The sequence below is a fragment of the Falco biarmicus genome, chromosome 5, assembly GCF_023638135.1.
Source record: "Falco biarmicus isolate bFalBia1 chromosome 5, bFalBia1.pri, whole genome shotgun sequence".
In the NCBI taxonomy this organism is placed as follows: Eukaryota; Metazoa; Chordata; class Aves; order Falconiformes; family Falconidae; genus Falco; species Falco biarmicus.
In genome coordinates this window covers 59,052,334-59,076,320 of record NC_079292.1, presented here as the reverse complement: position 1 = coordinate 59,076,320, position 23,987 = coordinate 59,052,334, and the positions used below count along the sequence as shown (strand labels likewise).

Below are 23,987 nucleotides of genomic sequence, written 5' to 3'. Positions count from 1 at the left end.
GCGGGTCAGCGTTAGTGGATGGCAGCCACGGCTGAGGCCGGGAGGGCGTCGCAGAACGCGGTGCCCGGCCGCGCAGCTGGTACCCCCGCTCCCTACGAGTCCGCACCGACACGGGCTTACGGGGAACTGAAAATCTATCGCGACAGGCTGTCGCGTATCTGGGCGAAGCTGCAGCGCGCGGTTTTTCTGCACGGGCTGAAGCGCAGCGCGGTGTTGCGGGGAGCGGTGGCGGCTCTCGGGGCCGGGAGCCTCTCGGCTCCTGCGGGCCGGGGCCGGCCCCGCGCAGCTCCGTGCCTCAGCCCCGCGGCGGGGCCGGGCGCCCCTCCCGCGCGGCGGCGGTGGCGTCACAGCGGGGCCCGGCGGGGGCCCGCCCCGGCCTGGCGCGCGGGTCACGTGAGCGGCGGCGGCGGCGGCGGCGTCAGCTGATCGCGGCGCGGCGGCGATGGACTTTCTCCTGGGGAACCCCTTCAGCTCCCCCGTGGGGCAGCGCATCGGTGAGCCCCGCGGCCGCGCGCCCCCCCCGCCCCTCCCAGCCCGCTCGGTCGCCCTCCCCCGCGTCCCCGGGGGCGCTCGCCCGCCCGCCGGACCCCTTCCTCCGAGAAGCGTCGGCCCCCGCCTTCGCGGCGGGACGGAGAGGGCATCGACCAATCAGGGGAGAGCTCCGCTCCGACTGACGGGCGTTGCCGACCAGTAGTGGACGCGCAGCCCGTGGCGGCTCCGTCGTCGGACCCGCCAGCCAATCCGGGCGCGAGGGGGTCTTGAGGTGGCGAGGCGAAGTTTCCTCACTTAAAGGGGACGCAGACCGGTAGCTTGAACCACGCCCCCCGATAGAGCCGAGGCCCGTGATTGGCTCGGGGCCATTCCCGCCTGCACCTCTCTGGGGGCTTCGTGAGAGGGGCGAGGTGCTGCCGGGGGGTACCGCGGGAGCTGCTGCTTGGCTGGGCGGCACGCTTGGCAGTTAGGGGCTGCGCTGGCCCTGAGGTGACAGGGCGGTGGGGGCAGCCGTCGCTGAGCTGGAGGCTGCGGGGGGACAGGGGGCTTCAGGCTGGCCTGGCTCCAGGGTGCTGTGGCACAGCTAGTCGGATCAGCGTTCCCCACGTGAAGGATGAGCACTCTGGGGGTGGCTGGCCCCTGTGGATTTCCCAGCACAGAGGTCTGGGACAAGTAGGGCCTGGCAAGGCTGTGCCCTGGCTCTGTGGAGAGCAGCCCCCAACTACGCCACAGGCTCCCTCACAGGGCCGAGTACCAGCCCCGGCAGTGGAATCACGGGCAGGAGTGTAGCGTCAGCTCTGTGACCTTGCAGGCCCGAAGACACACAGTCTGGCTTAGTCCCTGTGTTCAGGTCAGCTAGATGAGCACAGAAGGATGTAGCCTTCAGAAACTGAGCAAAGAGATGCTACAGTTAGAAAGAACAAGACCATTAACAGCTACACTGGTCTGAAAACAGATGCAGTTCTTTAAAATACTTAGAATAAAGGTTATTTTCTTCCCATGTTGTATTGTCTTAAGTGCCTTCAAGTTGTGATGGATGTTGCCTGTTTAAACTCTCCAGCTCGTGCAACAGCCATTTGTAAGTTGATGCACTTGCTCAGTCTTGCTTTTTGTCACTTGTGCAGACCTTGGTTATTTGCTGTAAACATCTGGTCATTGATTCAGTAGGTTTTGGTGAATAGCGCAGCATGGATGAATAGGCTGCTGTGGCTGGGAAGGGAGCAAGCAGCTGCTTTAGGTAATGCTTTTATAAACGCTGCTTAGTTTAGAGGCTACCCAAAGCACTGTCTGAATGATGTGAGTCAGGGGCACTGCGGTGTCCCACTCTAGTGTTGGGTGAGATAGGTGAGATGCACACAGCAAAGTGGGAGAAGGATGACCGGGAAAGTTTTCTGTAACAAAAAACTTCAGATGATATTTGACAGTTTCCCCCCATGAATATCACATGTTCCATCACACTTCCCAAGAGAAGCCATCTCCTGCCCTTTCCAGAATGAATGCTCTTTGATTCCCTCAGTGAGTGCATCAGATTCGGTTTTGTGTTTGGGTAGAGGCAATCTGAAGTTATCTTTAGATGTTACAGATCACTTCTTGCCCTCTGGATCTTCTGATCAGTATAGTAGCCAGATTGTAAGTGGGGTCCCTCTGGGCTTTGCTTCAATTAAAGAAGGGTTTTTCAAGCAACAATCCAACAACAAAGAGGAGGAAAACTGTATTTCAAGAGTGCTGTCAAACAGGAGTTTAGAGTTTAGAGTCCTTAGTACCAGAGGTGTGATATTAGAGATCTTAATGACTGGGGTTGACTGGGGTTATGGGAGTCCAAAGGGGTGGAGGAACTGCAGCATATGAGAAGGGAACTCAGTGTGGAGAACTTGAAAGGCCTGGTGGCTGAAAATACGAATGTTTTCTGCTTTTGAACATTGCTTATCAACTTCCTGGGGACATGGATAAGTGCTATCATCTCTGTTTAATTTGAGACGCGAACATGACTTACCCAAACTTGTTTGGTAGGTCTGTGGCAGCTGCACGTTGAACCCATGAGCCTGATCTCCAAACCTGTATAGCGCTGCTGCTTTGGGCTGTCTGCAGAAAGCTAATACTGTGCCTTTGTAAATTACTTGAGCAAAGTCATGTCTACCTGATACAGCTTACAAAGTCTAAAATAGCTTTAGATGAAGGCTAAGGAATGAAAAAAAATCCTCTGTGGCACACTGCAGCAACTTTCTCAAATTCCTTCAATAATGTTAATCTAGTAAGTCCCATTTATTTTGCTGACAAGGAAACCAATGCTCAGATAGTGTCGGTCATCTGTCACAGAATGAGTCAATTGCAAAGGAGTAGGTTTTCTAGCTTTTTACTTCCAGTCTTGAGATTTAGTCACAAAAGTTGCCTCTGTCCTGGTTTTGGACCATGGTGTCTTTTCCCAAGTAAGATGAATACCGGCTTCTTCAGGGGTTTTGTTGGTTGGGTTTGTTTGGGTTTTTTTGGGGGGGGTTGTTGTTTTTTTTTTTAACCCAGTGGGAAAATCTCCAGAGTGCTGAAGCATTGTAGTTTGGATTCCCCCCTCAAAAGGGAAATCCGCTGCGCCTCCATGTAGGAGCTAAGAGAAACTTCAAAATGGAAAATCTAAATTCAAGGATGTGCTCTGAGTGAGAGAAGGGAGAAGAAACCACCAATGCTCTCTCCTGATCCTGGAAGTCTGGAATAACTAGTAATTACAGCAATACTGAAAGGGACAGAGCCCGGTTATTTCAGTGAGTGAGGGCGGGCAAGGGAGAGAAGTAACAGTGTAGCACAGAGATGAAGAGGATTTTTTTATGGTTAGAGGTTGGTTTAAGCATGAGAGCCAGGAAAAGTGCCGACTGTAAAGAGGTAGCAAGTAAGGGGCTCATGGGTGAGGAAGGAGAGCAGGTACAACACAATATGCAGAAAAATCCCCACAGCCACTTGGATCCCACTTTGCAGGTATCCCTGCACCCCTCTGTGAGTTAGGACCTTAGGAACTGGTGGGCAGCAGTTACCAGCTGTTGTGGGTAACAGTCTCCTGTAAGAGTCAGATGGGTCCCTCCAAGGTAGTGCTTCTCAAAAAAGTGTTGCCTTGCCTTCTGTGCCCACTCTGTCTGGAGGCGAAGGCAGCAGTGGAAGAGTTGTTTGATCCCTAAGGGTTCAAGCTGATTCACAGGGAAGGAGCAGGAGAAATTCAGAGACCCAAATACCCACAGCATTATGTCAGTACAGGCGTGTGTCGATCAGCATCCTTGAATTAGGTTTGGACCATATCTCTGTTCTCTCTAGAAAGTGTGTTGTCCGTCTTCGGAGGAGCAGTGCAGCTGAACTGTGGAGTCCTGACTGAGCTGGTGCTGGTTTCCCCCAGGGAAGCGAAAGCAGGAGGCTTAGCAAGGAGACATTGTACAGGATGCTGATTTGGGCCAGGGGGTTATGAATTGAAGGGAGCTTAGGGGAAAGGACTGTTGTGTTGCCTTCTGCTGAACCTGTGCTGTCTCGTGCAACACAATGGTGGTGCCCTCAAACATCTGTTGAAACGGGTGAGAAGGTGCTTGATGCTTTGCTAAGGAATTTAAAGCCAGCGAGACTAAGCACTGTAGGGAGCTCTGGTTTTAAGGGCTTGACTTGGAGGAGAGGCACACAGTCTCTGATGAGATATGGCAGAGTATGTCACAGGCGAGGGGTTTCTGAACAGCACCTGTCTGGTTATGGGTGCTTCAGCGACAGGGAGCAAAGGAGACAGGAGCTCGCACAGTTATCTTTTGTCCCCAGCTCCTGTACTTCCCCATGCTGTTGGCTGTGTTGCTGGTGTGCTGCTGCAGGGATGGCCGGGTGAGATTGCCAGCCCCGCAGCGGGCTCTCCCCTGCCACGAAAGCAGAGACAATAAACTTGAAAAGAAGCAAAGCTGTGAAATTCACTGATAGCACGAAGCTCTGTTGTGTCAGTTATGCCGTGCTTAGAGTTCTTTCTTATCTGATGATTCTAGATAATTTTTATAAGCCAGTTGAACTCAGCAGGAGCGCATCAAATGCCAGGCAGGAAAAGTCTCAATGCTTTAAATCAACCCGTACCACATTCTTCAGTGGTTCTGGGTCAGTCCAAGCAATTTGTGAAGCAGCAGACTGGAATCAGACAAACCCCAATGCTGTCACACCCGGAGAGCGGGACTGGCTGCCAAAACAATGTGGTTTTGAAGCGGCCCTGTGAACAGCCTCCTGTACATTCTGTTGGTTTCAGTCTTGGAGGGAGACGGCATTCATGTGCCCGCCGATAAACTTTGCTGGGGAGGATTCTCCGTGGCAGGTCAGGCTCAGCTCCTTAGCCAGCAGAAGTGGATGCTGCCTGATGAGCCCCACCAGGCAGAGCGCTGGGCAGGGGGTTGTGCCCTGCCTCCTGTGCTTGCTGTTTTTAGGGGCTTATCGCTCCACCCGGCCATCCCCGGCTCACATTTCATGAGGGGCAGACAGCTCATGTGCTAATTACAGCTCGTGAAACAAGGCCAGCCACCCTGATCCTTCATGTGACTAATGAATAGACTTTGTTTCCTTCTCTTCTGCAGGCTTTAGTAAAAGGATAAAGTTCAGGATTTCAGAGAAAGCTCCAACATATCCCACAAGTCTTGGACAGTCCATTAGAGCTTGGAAGCAAGCAAGGAGGATTAAAAGGGCATTAGCTCCAGCTCTCCCAAGGCCTTAATCTGTACTGGGTAAATTCAGGTGCTTTGTCCTTGGAAATGCCTCATGGTCACTTTCCTGTTTTCCATATGCTCTAACACTGCTCTTCGAACTTTGTCTTTTTTGAGCCTACGTTGCATTTATGGCAGGTTTGCTGCTTTCCTGCTGCTTTTGGTCAGCCAGTATGAACAGGGGTGACGGTAGCAGGCTGACCACAGCGTTGTGGGGTAACAGTGGGGCAGTGTGTGTCACTTTGGAGGAAGCCCCATTTTTCTGTAAGTGGCCAGCCAGGTGAAGGAGCATGCACAGTTTGTTCACATTCCTGTCTGAAAAGCAAACCTGCTGTCTGACCTTGGCAGGATTGGGATGTTTGGAGGAAAAGGGATGGTGGTGGTTACAGAGTGCCACCAAACATAGGGAAGTGAGGGAAGGGTGTTTGCAGACTCAGTTTGTGTTTATGTACAGTGAAAATGAGTACGAGGAGGGTTGGGGAGACTTGAACAGCAAGGACTTGAGGGTTTAAGGCAGTTTTTGTTTCATCCTTGGTTTCTTCTGTAGCTCAGGGCTTCCCAGCAGGCTCAGCCCTGTTCCTTGGTTGTGGTTTTTTTACTTCCATGTACAGTGTTTTCCTTCAGGGATAAGAAGAGTGGATGTGGATTTCCTTTCAGTAGAGTAACCCCTGTATGATTGATTTGGGTGCTTCACTGCCAGAGGCAGCAAACTGTATGGAGAAACTTCTGGCTATGCTGGAGTTCAAACCAAGGTGTGTCATGAGTGGGGGATGCTGGAGGAAAGTGCAAGTGAAGGGTGGCTTTCTGACCATGTATGCCAAATCCATCAGACTGAGCTGAGCTGCAATCTGCCTGCCAGCAAGGCTGGCCATGTGGTGTCCCAGAGCAGGAGAGAACCTGGACCTCTGCCACTATACCAAGTCCTGATCCCAAAGGAGCCCTAATGGAAAACATTTTCTCCCATGTATTACTACAGCTTCACCCATTCACTGGTGTATGCCCTGGTGCACCAGACACGCATCCCTGCATCCCACTGCCCTGGATATATTCTCCACCACACCACCCAATGTGATGCTACCTCCTGTGCCCCACTGAGGAAGCTTAGATCTGCAAGAGACCAGGGTTCCTATATAAAATCAGTACACAAAGTGACAAAGAGTTCACCTGAATCCGGGGGCCTTCAGGATTTTATAGTAGTAGCGAGATCTTCAGAAAGGTGGAAGAGCATCAGGAAGTTCTGCCACTCCCTCAGTTTGCCCTCTGCAGTCTGGCTGTGGCCACAGTGTATCAGTGTAATCACAGTGTCATCAATACATTCTGCAGTCAACAGAAAAGGTGGTGGCTGGATTGCAGTAAGATGCGGACAGGTAGCTTAGTGCTGTGGTGTGTAATCTGTGGGAGGGACACGTGTGTAAGAGGCTGCATTGCACGGTGCTGTGAATAGCTCTCTGCCTGGCCCTTAAAAACAAGGCATCCCAAACCATGATGGATGTGTTTACCCAAGCAGGAGTTTAAAAATCTTATTTTGCCTGTGTTACAGCCCTATCCTGTTCCTTCGTGAATGGCCATTTCATTCCATTCCCACAGAGGCATCATTAGCTGCTGGGTCAAAAGCAGAATAAAGCAGCTCTGTGGAGGAAGGGCCTCTACAAAGGGGTAGCTGGCAAGGCCCAGCTCCAGATTTTGCAGGAACAGCAGTTTTGTAAATGCAGGCACTTCTCTAAGTACCTTGTTGAGTCTGGGCTCTCCTGAAGAGTACCTGGTAGGTGCTAAACCGGTCTGGCTAGTTTTAATTCTCTTGCCCCGGTGCTAAGTCAGGCGTTTTATATGATGGGAGAGCTGGGGAAGATGGTTCTTGTCCTCTGCTTGCCATCTGCTGTCTCTGTGTTTCGTTGTGATCTGGAGAGTGCCTGGGCCTGCCTGCCCCGCTGGTGGTTTTCTTTCCCCCCCTGCGGCTGGTGGTGTCCCTGAAGGCATCGGTCAGTCAGCATGGCTAGGACCAAGACTGGCTGATTATAGGGTGGAGACACTGGTGCTCTCAGTAATAGCTGCTCATTTCCTAAATCTCTGCCTTGAATAACATCAAGGCTGACTGAGGAATTCCTAATTAAAGGGGACACAAAGCTGAAACAATACTGCTTCAACTTCAGCCTGCAGTCCACTTCTGTCCATACTCCCCAGAGGCCAGAAGTTCAGGGAGAGGTGTAAACCTTAAACAGGAGAGCGCCCTGCTTTGGGTGTTTATGTTTGTGTCTTTGTTTATGTAAGGCCTGTGTAAAAAGAAGGGAGTTGATTCTTTTGTCTCCTTGATATGGTGCAAACCAAGAGTGGTGCCATCGATCCGTGCCAGTGTGAGCAGACCAAACTCCCGGTTTCTGGCCCTCCAGCAGCAAAGCAAATAAGCCCCCTTCTCTCCAGCTGAGGAGCTGAAGTCATGCCGAGCCCCCTCCCCTCATGTGCAGAACACCAGAGATCAGGCGGTGTGTGTTTGTGTGTTGGTAGCTATGTGGCATGGGCGAAGTTGAGCATCCACCCGTCCCAACGCCGGCCAGCCATGTGCTTTGCGGTGGTGACACCTAGTGGGAGTACTTGGGGACCTGGACTTTACGCCTAGTTTTGCCTCCTTGCTTGTGGTGCTGGAAGCCACGGAGAGGGAGGAGGCTGAGCTCTGGGGTGTTGTGACGGCTGAACAGCAGCCCATGAAAGTGCCAGGGCTGCTCTTAGCCTTGCTCTGTCTTGGTTGCTGTTTTCCAGAGAGAGCTACCGATGGATCCCTGCAGAGCGAGGACTGGGCTCTGAACATGGAGATCTGCGACATCATTAACGAGACTGAAGAAGGGTAAGGGAGCTGGCATGGGTACACATCCAGCAGCAGGTCCCAGCAGACACTGTAACACTATATCCCTAGACTCCAGCGGTAGCATGCACTGGTGGAGGTAATAAGCTAGGCTTCCCAACACTCCCTGGGATGGCATTCTGCTAGGAGGCCAAGAGACACAGCAAGGCTGTCAGAGCATCTGTTAGATGCTTCCCTGTAATCTTTGTGAGCACCGAGAGCCATCAAACAGGCCTTCGAGGTCCCCAGAGAAACCTCAATTCAAGCCAGGCTGCCTCCCATCTCCCAGAGGCATATTTGCAATTCTTCCACTTCAATTTATTCCTCCTTCATACCCCTCTGTTTCTCTCTTCTGGGAATGTGAAAATCTGCAGGCTGGTGACTGAGAAGAGAGGAAAATCTCAGGCTGTATTCAGTCCTCTGAATGTGCAGGTCCTGCTGGGGGTTCACTTCTCAGGTATTTTCATGTACAGTCACTCAGACATGTGCAAAGTAGGTGGGGGAGCCCTCGTCTCCCTCTCCCTGCAGGGAGATGTTCAGAGATCTGCCAGACTTGTTAACTCTGGGGGTTTGCCAGTGAATTCAAGGGGGACTGCTCCTTCTCACAGTGGAGATGTCAAGAGCAGCATGTAAAAAGGAAGGTGCTACATGGATTAAAAATTGTAGGTTTCGCTCCTGCTGTCCTACCCCACAGTGGTGCTGACAGAGGATTAGCAAGCCCAGTTTTCAGCTTCACAGTTGTATGAAAACAAAGTCAAACATCTCTACTCACAAATCTGTCACCAGTCTTTTCCCATGCTATCCCCACAGTGCAAATACGCCCGTCTGTCCACAGTTCTCAGGCCCAAGCTGTGGCCACTTGCTGTTTCAATTCTGAGCAGCTGATAACACAGCTGTACCCTCTTGACATGATGGGCTCTGCCACTGCCCTGCTAATGCCCATCCATTGCAGCCATGCTGCCCCGCAGGCCAATACCTCATTGCCTCTGTGTCTCCACCACGCTCTTCTCCTCCAATGCTGCTGCTCTTCCAGCCCAGCCTCTCTTCCCGTGCTCCGCCAGAGCATGTTGGTTCATTTCTGCCCTCTCACAAGACCACAGTGGGCTGAGACTGCAGTGCTTCTCCCCTCTGAGAAGGATTAAAGAGACCCTGCTATACTGCTGCTGTCTTGCACACCTGCAATATATGCAAGATTTTGCCACTGCATCTACCCTGCTGCTTTTTAGCCTTCTTTCCTCCAGGGAAATGTTGTTAAACAGCTTCTCTCTGAGCAACACGGGGATTGCTGCAGCTCACTCCTTCCTGTTTCTAACCCATGCCAAGCTTTTTTGTGTTCTCCTTCTTTTCAGTCTCTCTGCCATGGCATGTTGTTCTGCCCCAAGTAGTGCGTTTCTAGCATTGCTTTTACTCTGCTCTCTGTTGTGTCCTTTACACCTTGAGTTGTTGCAGACATCGACACAGAGGCCTCCAGTTTCAGTAACAGTACACTTTAGCAGGACCCTGCTTCTCTTGCAGAACCACAGGCAGAAGCTATTTTCCCAGTCATTGCTCCAAGCTGTCCTGAAACTGTGGTGGGGAAGGTCACCTGCTGAGTATGAGGCATCCAGAGCCAGTGGCTGTTTTGCTTTGCCTCTCTGTATGTGGGTCTCAATCTTCTGATGATCTTTCTTCATCTGATTTCCCCTGCAGGCCCAAAGATGCTTTCCGAGCCATTAAGAAGAGAATTGTAGGGAATAAGAACTTCCATGAAGTTATGCTGGCTTTGACGGTGAGTGGTCAGGGCTCTTTCTCAGCACTGTGATATCCTGCTGTAAAGCTGAGTCCCTGGCTGAAAAGGCGGGGGTACCTAAAGCCAACAAGGCAAACACATGTAGGCAGAGAAGGCTATAGCTAATGCATTATTGCCTTTGAAGGTCCTGGAGACATGCGTCAAAAACTGCGGCCATCGATTCCATGTCCTTGTGTCCAGCCAGGACTTTGTAGAAGGTGTCCTGGTGAGAACAATCCTGCCAAAGAACAATCCACCTGCCATAGTGCATGACAAGGTGCTGACCCTCATCCAGGTGAGCCAAGAAGCATGAGCATCTGCACCTCTTCAGAGAGTGCGTGTCTTCAGGTGTTTGTACAGAAGACTACTGTAAATGATGATGGGCTGTACTGTCTCCTTCTCCCTAGTCCTGGGCAGATGCCTTCCGCAGCTCACCAGACTTGACTGGTGTTGTTGCTGTCTATGAAGACCTGAGACGGAAGGGCCTGGAGTTCCCCATGACTGATCTGGACATGCTGTCACCCATCCACACACCACAGAGGGTATGGGAGTATGGGAGCATTGCTGAAGAGAAGGGTGTTGGGCAGTTGCTGTTCTGGAGCTATGAGGGAACTTCAGGAACTCTAGCTTGTACTTAGAGGGCTTTCGTGGAGCAAGAAGCTCCAGGACAGCCTCTTTGCTAAGAAAGCTGTTGAAAGCAGGTGGGGACTTGACATCAACATTTATCTCCTAATTGTACTTCTCTGTCAGCTGTGAGTGTCTAACGTCTCCTCTCCATCACTTTTCCCACCTCTGTCTGTAGACTGTGTATAGCTCTGACTCCCAGTCCGGACAGAACTCACCTGTGGTCAACTCCCCTCAGCAGATAGAGTCCATCCTCCACCCTGTCACCCTGCCCACTGGGAGAGGCACACCCAGTGAGACGCCCATCACACCCACACCAGAGCAGGTGAGTTGGACACGAGCCCAGTGATGCTGCTGACTCTCCCTGCGTTTGGGGACTGTTTCACAAACACTGTTCTGGTGCTGCTGTCCTCGTCCTTCCCCAGCCTCTGTCCTCAAGGAGCTGTTCCTTAAAGCATAGTCCCTTGAGAGCTCCCCAGAGCTCCGTTGTGGTCACAGTGGTGAGCTGGAATACCACAAATACAGAGCAGTTATGTTTTCCTAAGACAGGGCTGCTTGCAGGTAGAGGGAAGATGCCCTGGCTATAGGGAAGTGGGGAACTGAGACACAGGTTTTGAGTGAGGTCTTTGTAGCGCAGTACAGCAAAAGCTTGCTCAGTAGGTGCCGCCTCAACATCTTTCTTTATCTTGCCTCACTTCTGGCTTTATATGAATCAACCATGTCTGGCTATGCAGTTTCCAAAGACCAGGGCTTTCTCACTTGTTTCCCCATCCTCTTTCTCCTTCCTCACCCTGACTTCATATGACACCATGTTCAGCACCAAATCTCCAGCTGTCGGTATGTTGCATCCCCTTGCAGAGCAGAGGGTACAAACTGTCCTCAAGAGGCTTATTAGTAGCTTTTGAAACCAGAGGTAAAAAGCTTCAACTGCGCAATTAACTGAGGCTCACCTTTTGAATGGGAATTAATTTTTTTCCCCCTCTTACACTGCTTTGGAAATGAAATTATTTGAGTGGCTGCCACACAGGACCTGCTAGCTGATGAGAGATTTGAATCATAACAGCAGCCTGTGCTGGCTATTAAAAAACAAGGCTAGGCTAGTGGCCAGAGATCCTAGATGAGGCCCTGGCATATATTACCAGAAAATGAACTTGATGGCAAGTAATGGAGCTTTCTTCTGCTGGGAGCTCCTGGGAGCTAGACTGAGTGGTGACAAGTGAGCTCCCCAGTGGCCATACCCTTTGGCTCTATGAACACACACACAGAGTTACCTCAGCTATCTCCCCAGTCTTCCCAGGTGGAGCTGTCACTTCCCCTCCCTTTTGCAGATTGGGAAGCTGCGCAGTGAGCTGGAAGTGGTGAATGGGAACATGAAGGTCATGTCAGAGATGTTGACAGAGCTGGTGCCATCCCAGGCTGAGCCTTCTGACCTGGAGCTGCTGCAAGTAAGGAACACTGGCAGGGTGGAGGGCTGGCACATGCAGCTTGATTTAGCAGTGACTTGATGGACTGAGATATGACACATGCCAGGCGTGGGGAACAACTGGACAGTTTAGTGTGGGATTTGCCAGGGAGTGGTAGGATAAGGGACACACAGGGAAAGTGGAGTTTTCCACAGGCCAAGGAAAGTTGCACTATTGAGGCTGGAATCATCTCAGATGGGAACTTGTAGTCCCTGAGAGCCTTTCTTTCTGGGTTATGTGTTACACAAGAGGTATACAATTACTGTCTGTAAAACTCAGACTCAGCTTACCTCTCACACTGGTATCTGTTGCCCATCAGCCCTTGCTGATAGATCCCAGTTGCCTCTGGGGTCTGTCTGTCCCAGTGAAACTTCCAAATCTGTGAGAGCTCAGCCTTAGCCTGACCTTTGTGGTAACTTTTCCTTGCTGTGAGTAGGAGCTGAATCGGACATGCAGAGCCATGCAGCAGCGTGTGCTGGAGCTAATTCCCCATGTCCTCCATGAGCAACTCACCGAGGAGCTGCTCCTCGTCAATGACAACCTCAACAATGTGTTTCTGCGCCATGAAAGGTACCTCTCTCCTCAATTCTCTGCCCTGCTTTTCCACAAGTTTACAGTCCCTTGGAGACTTTCTATGCAACCCTTTTGATTTTCCCATAAATATAATACTCAAGATGTATCAGCCTGTATCATCCATCTTTGAGAACAAAGCCAGTGCTCAGTTTTCGCTGATTTATTCCTGTCCCTTCAAAGCTGCTGTTTAAGTTACTGATAGAATATAAAGATGTCCCTGTGCAATAACCTAGAAGAAGAAGGAAGGAACTGCATAGGAAGAGCTGGTTTTCTAGCTCTGAGGTAGAGAGGGACAGAGAGGACTTGCCCAGGTGGGATCAGCACCCCTTTCTTTTTTCTTCCATTCCATCAAACCCACCTCTTAAGCTAGGATGAAGTCTGGAGAATTTAGTCCCTGTGTCTGTATGAAGAACTGGGTTTGAACCATTTTGGTTAGAAGTAGTTGTGGAGGATCACAAGAAGCTTCCTCTCACCACCTCTCAGGAGACATCAGTTCTGTGGGCTTTGTCACAGTGTCTTCGGTCTTGAGCAAGAATTGGGTCCTGAGCCATGGTCCCCCTTTCCTAGTATGTCGGAAAGGGCAGTGTGCACCAAGCGTTGTAAGAAATCTCTTGGGCTATGGGTGAATAAGCACACACTACTGAAACGCATCCTGTCATCTTCCTTGTAGGTTTGAGCGTCTTCGGACAGGACAGCCTGTTAAGGTAAGTTGGAGCAACTGCCCCTCTGTGCAGCTTGTTCTGCATCCTGCAGGTCCAGCAGTGCCCTGCTAAATTGGAGAGAGGTTCAATCTGCCCCACTTACAAGGTGTAGGCTTTGCTCTCACAGCCCAGCTGCACCAGCTGCACTGGTGTGGAGGACACTCCAGTTCTCACTGCTAGCCTCTCCCTCCCTGCCAGTGGGAGCCTTCTTCTCACCCGAAGAACAAGAGCAGACCAGGAGTAGTTACGGTTTCCTAGTAATGAACACTGAGAGGACCAGTTCCCATATGAGTCTCCTTTTGTCCTCTGAGCACTGCCCTGTCCTCTGAGCCAGTACCTACCCTACTTGCTGACATCCAGCGGAGCTGAGAGGCTGGCTACCAAGGCGTATTCTGCCCTGCAACACTATTCCCAGCCAGTTCTCTGATCACTGTCCTCCTTCTCACAAGGAGGGGCTTCACAGCTGATACTTTTCAATGGGTACAGAAAGGCTTCCCTCTTCAGTGTTAATAGCTACAGTTGTGGGGTCAGAGTGTTTGAGCTTCCAAAACTCCATCATTTTTCCCTTTTTTTTCTCCAAAGGCACCAAATGAGGCAGAGAACAGCTTGATTGACCTGGGAACCAGTACTCCTGCAGTGAGACAGCCTGAAGTCACCAACAACCTTTCCTCTCAGCTGGCTGAAATGAGTATGTTGCCATGCAGTTTACCCCTCAGTCCTTCTACTGTGCTGCTCTGGGAATCCTTGATTCCTAAGAATGCCTTTGAATCACTTCCCAAAAATATTTAGTCACATTTGTAAAGTAACCTAGATAAATAGGGTGTATGGTCAACTAATAAACTCATGAAGAAACTTGTGTGTGCCCCAAGGCACACAAGCATATGTCTCAGCATCCACACCTCAAGTTGTGCACAAGCTGGACGTGACTTAAGAAGGACCTCAGCAATAGGCGGAGGGGAGGGGAGGGGAGAAAGTTGCTCCTTCTGCAGTGCCTAGCAGCAGTGCAGTTGCCTCTCTTGCTGTGTGGTGTCAGACTGACCACTGAGGTCTGGGAGAAGAAAAGCAGCTGAGTTGTGCTGCAAAGGCATCCGTGAGCATCTTGGGTTCAGGACCCAAGATTTGACAGGTCGTTTACTCAGAAAGCCTGAGAGGTCCTGAGGGCTCCTCAAAACATACTGACAACCTGCATAGCACTCCCTGAACCTCTTGCTAGCTGTGAGCACATTCAGTACAGCATGGATGCAGCTACAGAAAAATGGCAAGACTGTTTTTACAGACAAGCCAGGTGAGATATTTTTCAAGTCAGGGTTTGCCAGATGATGCCTGAGTCATGAAAATCTACTCATCTGTCTCAGAGGTGCTTGCCCAGAAGCACAGGTTATCCTTCCTCTTCCACAGGTTATGAGGCAATTCCCTCTGAGTTGTCTTAAATGGTCAGGAACATTTAGCCTAAATGCAGTAAATTGATGATGATGCTGCCTGAGACTGAGCTAAAAATATCTGCTGAGCAGGCAAAGAAACTGCTTCTGTTACTTCACCCACGGCACTGCACACACACACAGCCGGCGCTGCAGCTGAGGGGCAGGATAGAGGAGCGGGCCTAGAGCAGTTTAGCCTGTCCTGATGCTAGCTTTCCACCTAGCACCCTCCAAGCCCACAGCCCTCTGTTTACTGCTCTGTGCTGCCTGCTCACCCTGCTCTCTCTCCCACAGACCTGGGCTCGAGCAGCATAAGCGCGGGGCTGCACTCCCTCGATACCTCTGGCAAGCTGGAAGAAGAGTTTGACATGTTTGCGCTGACCCGAGGCAGCTCACTGGCTGAGCAGCGCAGAGAGTGAGTGTATCAGCCCACTCTATCCTGTCCTGCCTTCTTGCAAAGGGGGAGGGCTCAGGCAACTGGGGCTGTGACCCCAACCAGCAGCAGTTCTTGGGAGACAGCGGAAAATGCACTCTTCTGACACACAGTGTTTGTAGGACGGCCTCTGTGTTCCCAGTCCCTCTCCCTGCTGCCGTCGTCCCCCTTTCACAGTGTCCTCCTGGGTGTGGGGAGATGGAGTGGTCTCTGCGTGTGGGGACTGCAGTGCTGCATGTGCTGGGGAGACTCAGTGTCTGGAGATGAAGGTGTGGAGTGGGACTGGCTGAGTTTCCTTGTCTGTCTCTGAACTCATGTGCCCTGACTGAGGTGATGTTGAATTTGGGAACTGCTGAATATCGTTACAGCCTAATGGACAGAGTATTGAACTGGAGTGCAGGAAGCATGCAGTCAGTTGTGGCTTGCAAGGCAGGGCACTGCTCTGTGCCTCAACTTCTCTGTTGGTCAGTGGGCCTGATGTTTCTACCTCCACAGTGTGTTTGAGACCTCCTGGTGTAAAGCACTAAGAGTTGGGTCTCCGTAGTACTGGCTGAACTGAAGAGATCTCTTCCCTACTGCAAAAAATGGATTCCTGAATCCTTGTTCTGGGAGGAGCTGACAAGAGCTGTGCTGACCAGATCCCTTTGGCTTAAGAGACTGAGGCTCATCTCATGCTGTTTTGCCTGTCAGAGTCATCCACTGCTCTCCATCAGTTACCAAACAGCAGAGCCCCCAGGCACATGACTGCCTTCAGCCCTCAAAGACCTGTGGTCCTGATGTCCATCCACGGGAGTGCCTTGTTCTGCAGCTGCGCAGTGGCAAGTTTAGGTCTCTTAAGGATGTCTCCTTTCATTCCTCTGCCTCAGACTGCTTCTGGTAAAAGTAGTGGGGAAACCCATGGCCTACACACAACTTCATGTGTTTTGTCCGTGGGTTTCCCCACCACTTCTACTGTGGGGTGTGCTGCCTGAGGACAGAGGCAGGCCAGGACAAAAACAGTGGTGCTGGCAGCACCCAGTGTGGGGCTGAAATCCGAGCCACTGGTATGTGCTGAGTGCTTAAGGCTGGGGGAGATCTGGACAGGCATGGAATCGTATCCTCTCCGCTGTGGCGCAATCCTTAACAGGCTGAGGCTTATGATCTCTGCACAAGTAACAAGACATCTTCTATTTATTTCTCACTGCCCTCCATCTGCCTGCACTTGCACTCCTGCCAGGTAGCTTCTACTCTCACTGGCTCAGGCTTCACATTTCACTCACCAACCTCAGCTCTCAGTGTCTCCCTCCATCTGAACAGACCCATTGCTCTGCTGTTCCCAGACAGGACGTGCTGGCAGGAGACACAGGCAAGGCCACTGGGGTTTGTTCCTGACCCCCCCATGCTTCATGTGCATCTCGGCGAAGCAGTGCTTGAAACATCTCAAGCCTTTCCTGCCGTTCTTCCTCATCAGTGGCATGATAGCAGCGTTGTACTTCATCCTTGATGCCATTGTCCACAGCGGCCCCTTCACTGATGAGCACTTCTTCGACAAGTTTGAGCGCCGGTGGCCCAAGCCCCTGGCTCTCAACAAAAACAGCTCCACTTGATGGTCTGCTGGGTCTGCAAAAAGGGGCCTGGGCGCAGCTGGAGAGGAGACTTGCGGAGAGTTTCTAGGAGAGGCTTCATTCTCCCAGCATGGATGGACTGTTTTCCCTGCTCTGCATGGATCAAATGGTGATGTGTGGTAGCAGGCTAGATGGGGCAGAGAAATGGGATGAGGGAGATTATGGGTGAGATGTGTATATGTGTAGAAAAAGGTTGCTGTAATGGTACATCTGGAGACCTTGAAGCAACACTAGGCTCTTCTGATCATCCAGTCTCACCTCCTATGTAGCACAGACCAGTGAATCTCTGCCACCATCAATTCTTGAGTTGTATCAGTTAAAGAGATGTTTTTGAGCTGTGTTTGTGTCTGTGAAGGTAGATGAGTATATAGAGGCTTGTTGCTCAAATCCTTTCTGAAGTAGCTGTAATCTTCCGGTCAGTCTGTGTTAGTTATCTCTCTTCTATAATCAGCCCCAGAGAAGATGAGTGTTGTGGTTGCTGCACCTAGCTCTGTAAGTCTGTGTTTTAGTCTCTTGTATGGTTGTTTTCATACGATGCCATGTCATCCGCCTGTTGTCTGCCTGGGCTGTCCTGTGGTATCCCACAGTGATCTTGCAGTGAGTAGATTAGTCTGTTTGGTGATGGGCTACACCTTTAGTAGGGGGTTTGCACACCTAGAAGCTCTTGGAAGCAGAACAAGAGATGAGAAGTTGTGCAGTCAGAAGCACAGAATATGTGTTTAGGAGTTCTGCTTTTCACTCTCGGGCATCTCATCAGCCTGTGTGTTATCTAACTTCATGCTTTCAGGGTAAAGTATGAAGATCCCCAAGCCTCCAAAGGACTTGCTGGTGCCCTGGATGCCCGGCAGCAGAACACAGGAACGGTGAGTGGCCACAGAGCTTAAAGTGTATCAGCAGGAATAAGAGTATCCTCTTTGCTTACCGATGCAACAATTGTGTTGTCTGTTTGGGAAAAATCAAGTATTTAACATGACTGATGATAACTCCTGGTCTCTACCAACCTGTGTTTCCTACCTGGGCTATATACCTCATCCTTTAAACCGCAGAGGTGGGGAACTATGGAAAGTCTGGGGCTGACTCAGTCAGTAACAGGATGGCCTCCATATATCTACAGGGAAATTTCCACCTGGAAATGTATGTTTTATTTGTCTTCAGCAGGATTCCCCAAGTCCAGTTGCCTTCTCTCTGCAATCAGAGAATTAGGCCACCAGTACTTACGTGTCCTTTCCCCGACCCTAAACCCACTGCCTCCCCTCTCCCTCGCCCTCTGCGATAGCAGTTTTCAGTGCAGACTCTCTCTTGACCAGGGGGAGCCTGGTGCGTCTAGTGATGGAGCCCAGCTGACTAAGTGGATGATGCGGCAAGGAATGGTGAGATCGTGGAGTGCCAGCAGGGAGGGGGAGGCTGGGGCTGCTGAACTAGAAGTGGCTCTGGCACAGCACATGAGGGTGTACAGCAGACATCAGCAGAGACTGCAAACTCAAATGAAGCAACCTTGATCTGGGCCAGTAGTGGAGACCAGGGTTGGGAAGGAAGCAGGCAGTGTATCAGTCCTTCCTCAAGTAAACATGTCTGTAGGAAAAAATCCAAGTTGCTCTGAGGCCACGAGAGCATGTGCCACTCTGAGCTAGAGGATGGCCTGTTTTGGAGTGGGTGTCTGGGGCAGAGGCACTGGCTGGTGGCATCATGAGGAAGACTCCTGCTATTCATTCCCCCTGCAGCCTCTCCTGCTCAGCATGAGCTGCCCCATTTGGAGGAAAACACATTTGGGCTTTTACCCTATTCAAGACCTCCTTCTCTAGATAAAGTGTTTGACCCTTCCAGCTGTTGAATTTGGTCTTTTGGCAGCAGGAATTCCTGCAATTACATCCCCTCAAGCACACTGAGGCTTTGACAGGCTCCCAGGTCTTAGTTAGGCTTGTTAGCCTGTCTTCCTGAAATGGGCACTGCCCAAACTGATGTCTGCTCTAGGAAGTTTCCCCACATGCTGTCCAGTTAGCTTGAATGCCCTTCTACCCCAAAGAGTTCCTCTCTGGGTAGACAAAGCCAGTTCACTTTGAAACTTCCCTAGTCCCATACATCCTCTTCCATCCCTGTTCATCCACCTGTCAGCTGTGGTAACTATTTGCACTTAGTACCTGGTTTGGGGAAATCTGCCTGTCCTTGGTAAGAAGGAATTGCTCTTTTTCTTGGTCTTGCTGGTTTCCTGGGAGCAAGTAGAGCTATACATACTAGGAGACTAATAGTAAGTTCCCACAAATACTCTCTTGCGCTTCTGCTTGTGGAGCCTCTAGCAAGGGCTGCTCCTTGCTCAGCTTTGTTCAGGAGCTCATGATTGGAGAAAAGGATCTGGGGTTTGGAATCAGACTTGGTTTCCTTCCAAGTTTTCTCCATCTGCTAGGAAGATGTCTCTTTGCTACTTAAATTGGCCAGGGACGTGAAGTCTTCTGAGCTAGACTTGTCCCGAGTGGAAGTAAAATTTACTTAAATTGCAGAAGACCTTCTCTCTGATGGGTCTGTTTCTTTAGTTTGGTGTGATGCCAAATCCTGCTGTGCTCCATGATCATACCAGGGAATCACTTCTTGGGAGGTGTCTTTCCCCCTTAATGTGGTGCCAAACCTGACATGTCCAATGTCTTCAGCATCACAGACTTTGACATCAGACTGTCACTTGTCTGCAGAAGGGAAGAGGTTTGGAGAGAAGCTTGTCTCTTGTTCTCTGGCTGCCTAATACAAGCAGCCAACTTCCACCTAGTGGGTCCACCAAAATGGAAAGCCTGGTACAGTCCTAATACCCCAAAGCCAACCACTAAACCCCAGATGCTTTTGATAGCCTGTATCCTGGAAACTGTGCATGTCTGGCTGTGGATGGGGCAGAGGAAGCAGGTGAGCGGTGGCACCGGTAGCTGGGAGAGCTCTGCAGTGGCACTGGCTGGATTTGGAAGGGCCTGAGCTGACAGAACAGCGGAGCAACAGGGTTAGCTTTTGGGTTGCGCTTTCTTTTTGCAGAGTGGATTTCCTGCAACGTCCTCTCTTTTTCTTGGCCTCATCACTCTTTTTCCTTCTGTTTTAGGTGCCAGTTCCCCAAGCCAATTTCATGGAAGACATAGAAAAGTGGCTCTCTACAGATGTGGTATGTGAGGAGCTGCTTCCCTGGAGCCAGCAGTCCTGCCAGAGTTGTCTGCAGGGCTGGATTTTAGGCAGTGTACAATAGCGCTGGCACTGCTGAATATGTGGCACAGGCTGCTTGGAGGGAGCAGGGGAGGAAAAGCCAAGAACACAGGGTTTGGGATACCACAGCAGTATGGTCAGCCTTCTGGGAGGCGTAACTAACGAACTGAGGCTCAGGACCATTCTAACATGTCTGTACTGCGGAGTTAAGGGGAGTGCTATCCTGTCTCTGTGCAGACGAAGAATCACATCTGTGGAGATGCCTTTGTCTACCTTGCTTCTAACCATGCCCTTCTCCTTCCCTAGGGAGAGTCAGAGGATGCAAAAGGTGTCACCAGCGAAGGTAAGACTTGCCAAGCAACCCCTTTCTCCAGCTGGTCCTGGCAACTCCTTGGCTCTTTCACAGACCTCCCTCCTTGCTAATGCTCTGCTCTTCTCTTGCCCCAGAATTCGACAAGTTTCTGGAAGAGCGAGCAAAAGTTGCAGACCGACTACCCACTTTATCCAGCTCCTCAGCAGGGACGTCCATCTCCCCTCCTGCTGCCAGCCATCATCAGAAGCAAGCAAAGGAAGATGACACTATGTTTGCCTTGTGAATGCTATGGACTGGTGTGGTGTGGAGCAAGAGGCTGTGTGTGCTGTTTTGCTTGCCTCCGACCAGGGGCCAGCAGAGGAAGGACTCTGTCCCCTTCCTCCACTCTTTTCCTGTTTTCCCTTTGAGTTGTTTTTATTTTTAAGCTGCTTTCAGATTTTAGATAATCTTTGTTGTGTTTAGGGATGTTACACAATAGACTTGTGAAGGGGTTTTTTAAAGCTGCTAGGGAATGTGGGAGTTCAGTGGGCTTTTCTTGGGGGGGACAGTGTGGGCAAAGTGGAAGAAGCTCCCCATCCTCCTCTCCAGTGAGGTAGTTAAGAAATCTTGCCCAAGAAGCAGGAGAGGCTGCAGTCTGCTGCTGAAATCATTCCTGCCTGCCTCTCCTCACCCCATCCCTGGAATGGATCTCCAGCCCTCTGACTGCCAGTGTTAGACTGGGAAGCATGGGGATGTGAAGCATTAGAGGTCACAGAGGAGGAACACTAATGGTAGAGGGGCCCAGTTGCTCTAGTCTCTCGCACAAGTGCTTGTGGTATGCAACACTTTCCCACTCACAACCATTTCTTTTCCTCTTCCTTTCCTCCCCTTCTCATCAGTTTATCCAGAATCCTACCCACAGCCCAAATATTTCTTTTGCAGGACAGCCAGTTACCAAAGCCCTCGGCTGCACACAGGGCTTGAGCTGTGAGCAGCACCCCAGGCTGAAGGCGCTGTCTGCTGTGGGGTAGGATGTGCCTTCAGCAAACTCTGCAGTTAATTTAATTCTCCCATTATTATACTTTTCTCCTGTCTTTTCCTGATGCAGTCCCACCTCCCCCTCACTTCCACCGATGCCTTCCACCACATTGTGCCGCGGTGTGGGGAGTCTCTGATCAGGCCAATGCTATGGACTCCCTCAGGGTAGCTGTGTGTGCTGGGGCCAAAGAGCTGCGTTCCCTAAAGCAGGAGGCCACCAGCACTGTTATACCAGAGAGAACGTGCTGTTGCTGGGGTAGCTTGTTCAGCTGGTGACCACAGAGGTGAAGTGAGACATCAGTCATCTCGTGCCAGCAAAGCAGCCCTGCAGCAGCCAGGAGCTCCTTTGCACATGGAGAGAAAAACCCTTTTGAGCAAACTGCATGCACTACCCAGTTGTAAAAGGCAGCCAGGGAGGAGGGTGCCAAGCCTGGGGCTCCTGCTCATGGGATTTCTTGCGGAGTGTGGGAGAGTTGCCTTTTTTTATTGCACATTAAAGGAGCAAAGTCTTGAGCCTCCCTTGAAGATATGTGTGCGCTGTCAGTGCTGGCGTGGGGAGGGGAGGACCCTGGCGGGGAGAAGAGGTGTGCAACCATGCAGCCACATTTGCTTTCCAAAAAAAGGCAAGGGCGCTGTGGTGCTGAGGTGGGGCACGGCATGGGGCTGAGGGTGCTGCAAGCCAAGGCAGGTGCTCGCTGCTTTTTGGCACAGTCTTCTGGGGAGGTGACTACACCCCATCTCAAAATAGCGAGAGGGTGAGCTACCTACTCTCCTTTCCCTCTCTACCTTGTGACCAGCTCTCGATACCCACCTCGCAGCCCATAAATCTCTTCAAGACATGCAAGAAATACAGTTGCTACAAAAGGGTGCTCTGGTATCCATGGGATGTCCTGTCCTCAGTTGTCCCCATGCCACCACCCCCGGTGTCCAGCCAAGCGGGAGCAGGGGGAGGGATTCTTAAAAGGAGGGTTGATCAGGTCGAAAGTGTCCTTTCAGCCCTAGATTTGTAGGAAGGAGTTAAATTGGCTGAAGTTGTCCAGACCTCAGCACCTTCCTCTTCCAGTGCCTGCACTGCCGTCTCAGATGTACCAAGCTGGGGCAGAGGCTTGAGGGTAAGAGCTGTGAGCGAAGCTGGTCTGCAGCTGGTGGCAGCCGGTGCTGGCTTTCCTCCCCTGTAAGCAATCGTGGGACACGAGGAGGCTTTGTGTCTTCCTCAGCTTTCCAAGACAGACAGCAGATACTATCCTTGGACAGTGTCCCTTGGAAAAATGAATCACCATTGCATTCCCAGTGCCTCTGGGAGGAACTAGGGGAGACTCCCCCTCCTTTCTTAACCAGATGGTATTATATATTTAATGTAACCCTCTTTCAGCAGCTGTCCTTAAACCAGAGTGCACATACTGTCTTACGGAGTTGGTGGGCAGGGGAGAGGCCAGCCTAGCGAGCCTGAAAGCTGCCCACCCTGCCCCATCTTGCTGATGAGTCCAGGAGTGGCTCTGCTAGAGGCTGCCTGAAGCTGGAGGTTGTGGCTTCCATCTCTGAGCTACTCGCCCCTGCTGCAGCCAGTTCCGCAGCAGGACTTCACCACCCCACAGGACCCCATGCTCCTCGCCTAAGAAGGGCTTTGATCAAACGAAGCATGCTTAGCACTTCCCCTCCGGAAAGCACAGCCTAAGAGCAGCAGGTTTCTGCCTTACTGACTGCATGAGGGTTTCATGCAGCAAACGTGGGTAAGCGCTGAGGAGTGGCACAGCTGCAGACCTCTGTCACCAGTCCATTTTTATCACACCCGTGGCTTCCTGAAATAGCCTTTTTGTGTTTTTAATCTCCAAAGCATCCCTGTCCCAGCAGATGCTAGAAGTGAAACCCGGGTGGAGAGGCTAGATTTGCCCACGCAGCTCTGGATCTGGCCGCTGCTGTCACTGCTGTAGCAAGCCCAGAACCAAACACGGCTCCCTGCAGAGCATCTCCCCCCCCACCCCAGCCGGAGCACGCAGAGCTTGCACCAAAGGCTCTGTGCTAGGCCTGTGGCTCACAGGAGGACACTCCAAGTCAAAGGACCATGCGGGCCCATGAGTGACAGGCCAGCGCAGTACCCCCCAACCCCCCAACCCCTCCGGTGCTGCAGACCCGCAAGGGCAGGTCCCTCCTGCGAGACAGGGCTCTGAGCTGAGGCATGAGGGTCTGAGAGCCCCTGCAGCTCCCCTCCTGCGAGTCTCAACAGAAAAACAGGACAAGGAGGAAAGGCAAAGGGGCCAAATGCTGAGCTTCCCCTCCTGGAGCACCTGCAGGGGAGGAAGCAAGAGCGGAGGCACAATGGCACAATGGAGCCCAGGCTGGTGGGTTTGCAGTTGTGGGACCAGAAGGGTCTCCAGAGCCAGGGGCCTGATGCCCAAGGCCTCTTGCCAGTGCCTGCACGCAGGCTGCCTGGCTCTGCCAGAAAGGGAGGGCTTCTGGTGTCCAGGCAGCACTTGCAAAGGACCCCAGCCTGTTCACACTGGTGATGTTTTGAACACTGGTTCATGCCTCAGCAGGTGCTTAAAGCTCTCGGTGCCTCCAGCTCCCTTGGTGCATACCCACGGCTTTCCTTGAAAGAGAAATGAAGCCATCTTCGAATGTGTACCCCAAACATGGGGAGCTCAAGCTCCTCCTTGCTGCCCCTGGGATGCCCTGAGCCCACCTCAGGGTAAGGACCCCTTCTCCACCCTCACCTTGTTTTCTTCCTCCCCAGACAGCCTGCACAGGAGCTCGCAAAGCTGAGAGGGGACCGTCCCCAAGAAAGACTTGAGCACAGGGGAATCAGCTCGCGGCTATTTCCGTCACAGCACAAACAGGTGGGAAGGGGTTTTAGTGACTGCCAAGTGGGGTGAGTCTGAAGCAATG

At 51.6% G+C, this 23,987-nt stretch overlaps 1 protein-coding gene across 3 annotated transcripts; it reads left to right on the top strand.

The window, feature by feature from the left end:
* Nucleotides 1-347: 347 nt before the first annotated feature.
* TOM1 (target of myb1 membrane trafficking protein) lies at nt 348-21,629 on the top strand. Of its 3 annotated transcripts, XM_056339865.1 has the most exons (16): nt 348-494; nt 7,938-8,022; nt 9,709-9,787; nt 9,933-10,082; nt 10,195-10,329; nt 10,590-10,736; nt 11,740-11,856; nt 12,311-12,444; nt 13,118-13,151; nt 13,731-13,836; nt 14,861-14,981; nt 17,391-17,466; nt 17,911-17,973; nt 19,677-19,736; nt 20,081-20,117; nt 20,222-21,629. In XM_056339865.1, the coding sequence occupies exons 1-16, from the start codon at nt 443-445 to the stop codon at nt 20,368-20,370; spliced, it is 1,545 nt and encodes a 514-aa protein (XP_056195840.1). In that variant the 5' UTR covers nt 348-442; the 3' UTR covers nt 20,371-21,629. The 3 variants fall into 3 exon arrangements, with proteins under 3 accessions (XP_056195840.1, XP_056195841.1, XP_056195842.1); XM_056339866.1 differs by lacking the exon at nt 17,911-17,973; XM_056339867.1 differs by lacking the exons at nt 17,391-17,466; nt 17,911-17,973; nt 19,677-19,736; nt 20,081-20,117; nt 20,222-21,629 and adding an exon at nt 16,319-17,384.
* Nucleotides 21,630-23,987: the final 2,358 nt, after the last annotated feature.

What these genes read in the sequence shown, in the direction of transcription:
- TOM1 (XM_056339865.1), top strand. Translation starts at nt 443, where the DNA reads ATGGACTTTCTCCTGGGGAACCCCTTCAGCTCCCCCGTGGGGCAGCGC. An exon ending in CTGACCTGGAGCTGCTGCAA is followed by an intron (nt 11,857 to 12,310) that starts GTAAGGAACACT and finishes TGCTGTGAGTAG; the next exon opens with GAGCTGAATCGGACATGCAG. An exon ending in CTGGCTGAGCAGCGCAGAGA is followed by an intron (nt 14,982 to 17,390) that starts GTGAGTGTATCA and finishes TCATGCTTTCAG; the next exon opens with GGTAAAGTATGAAGATCCCC.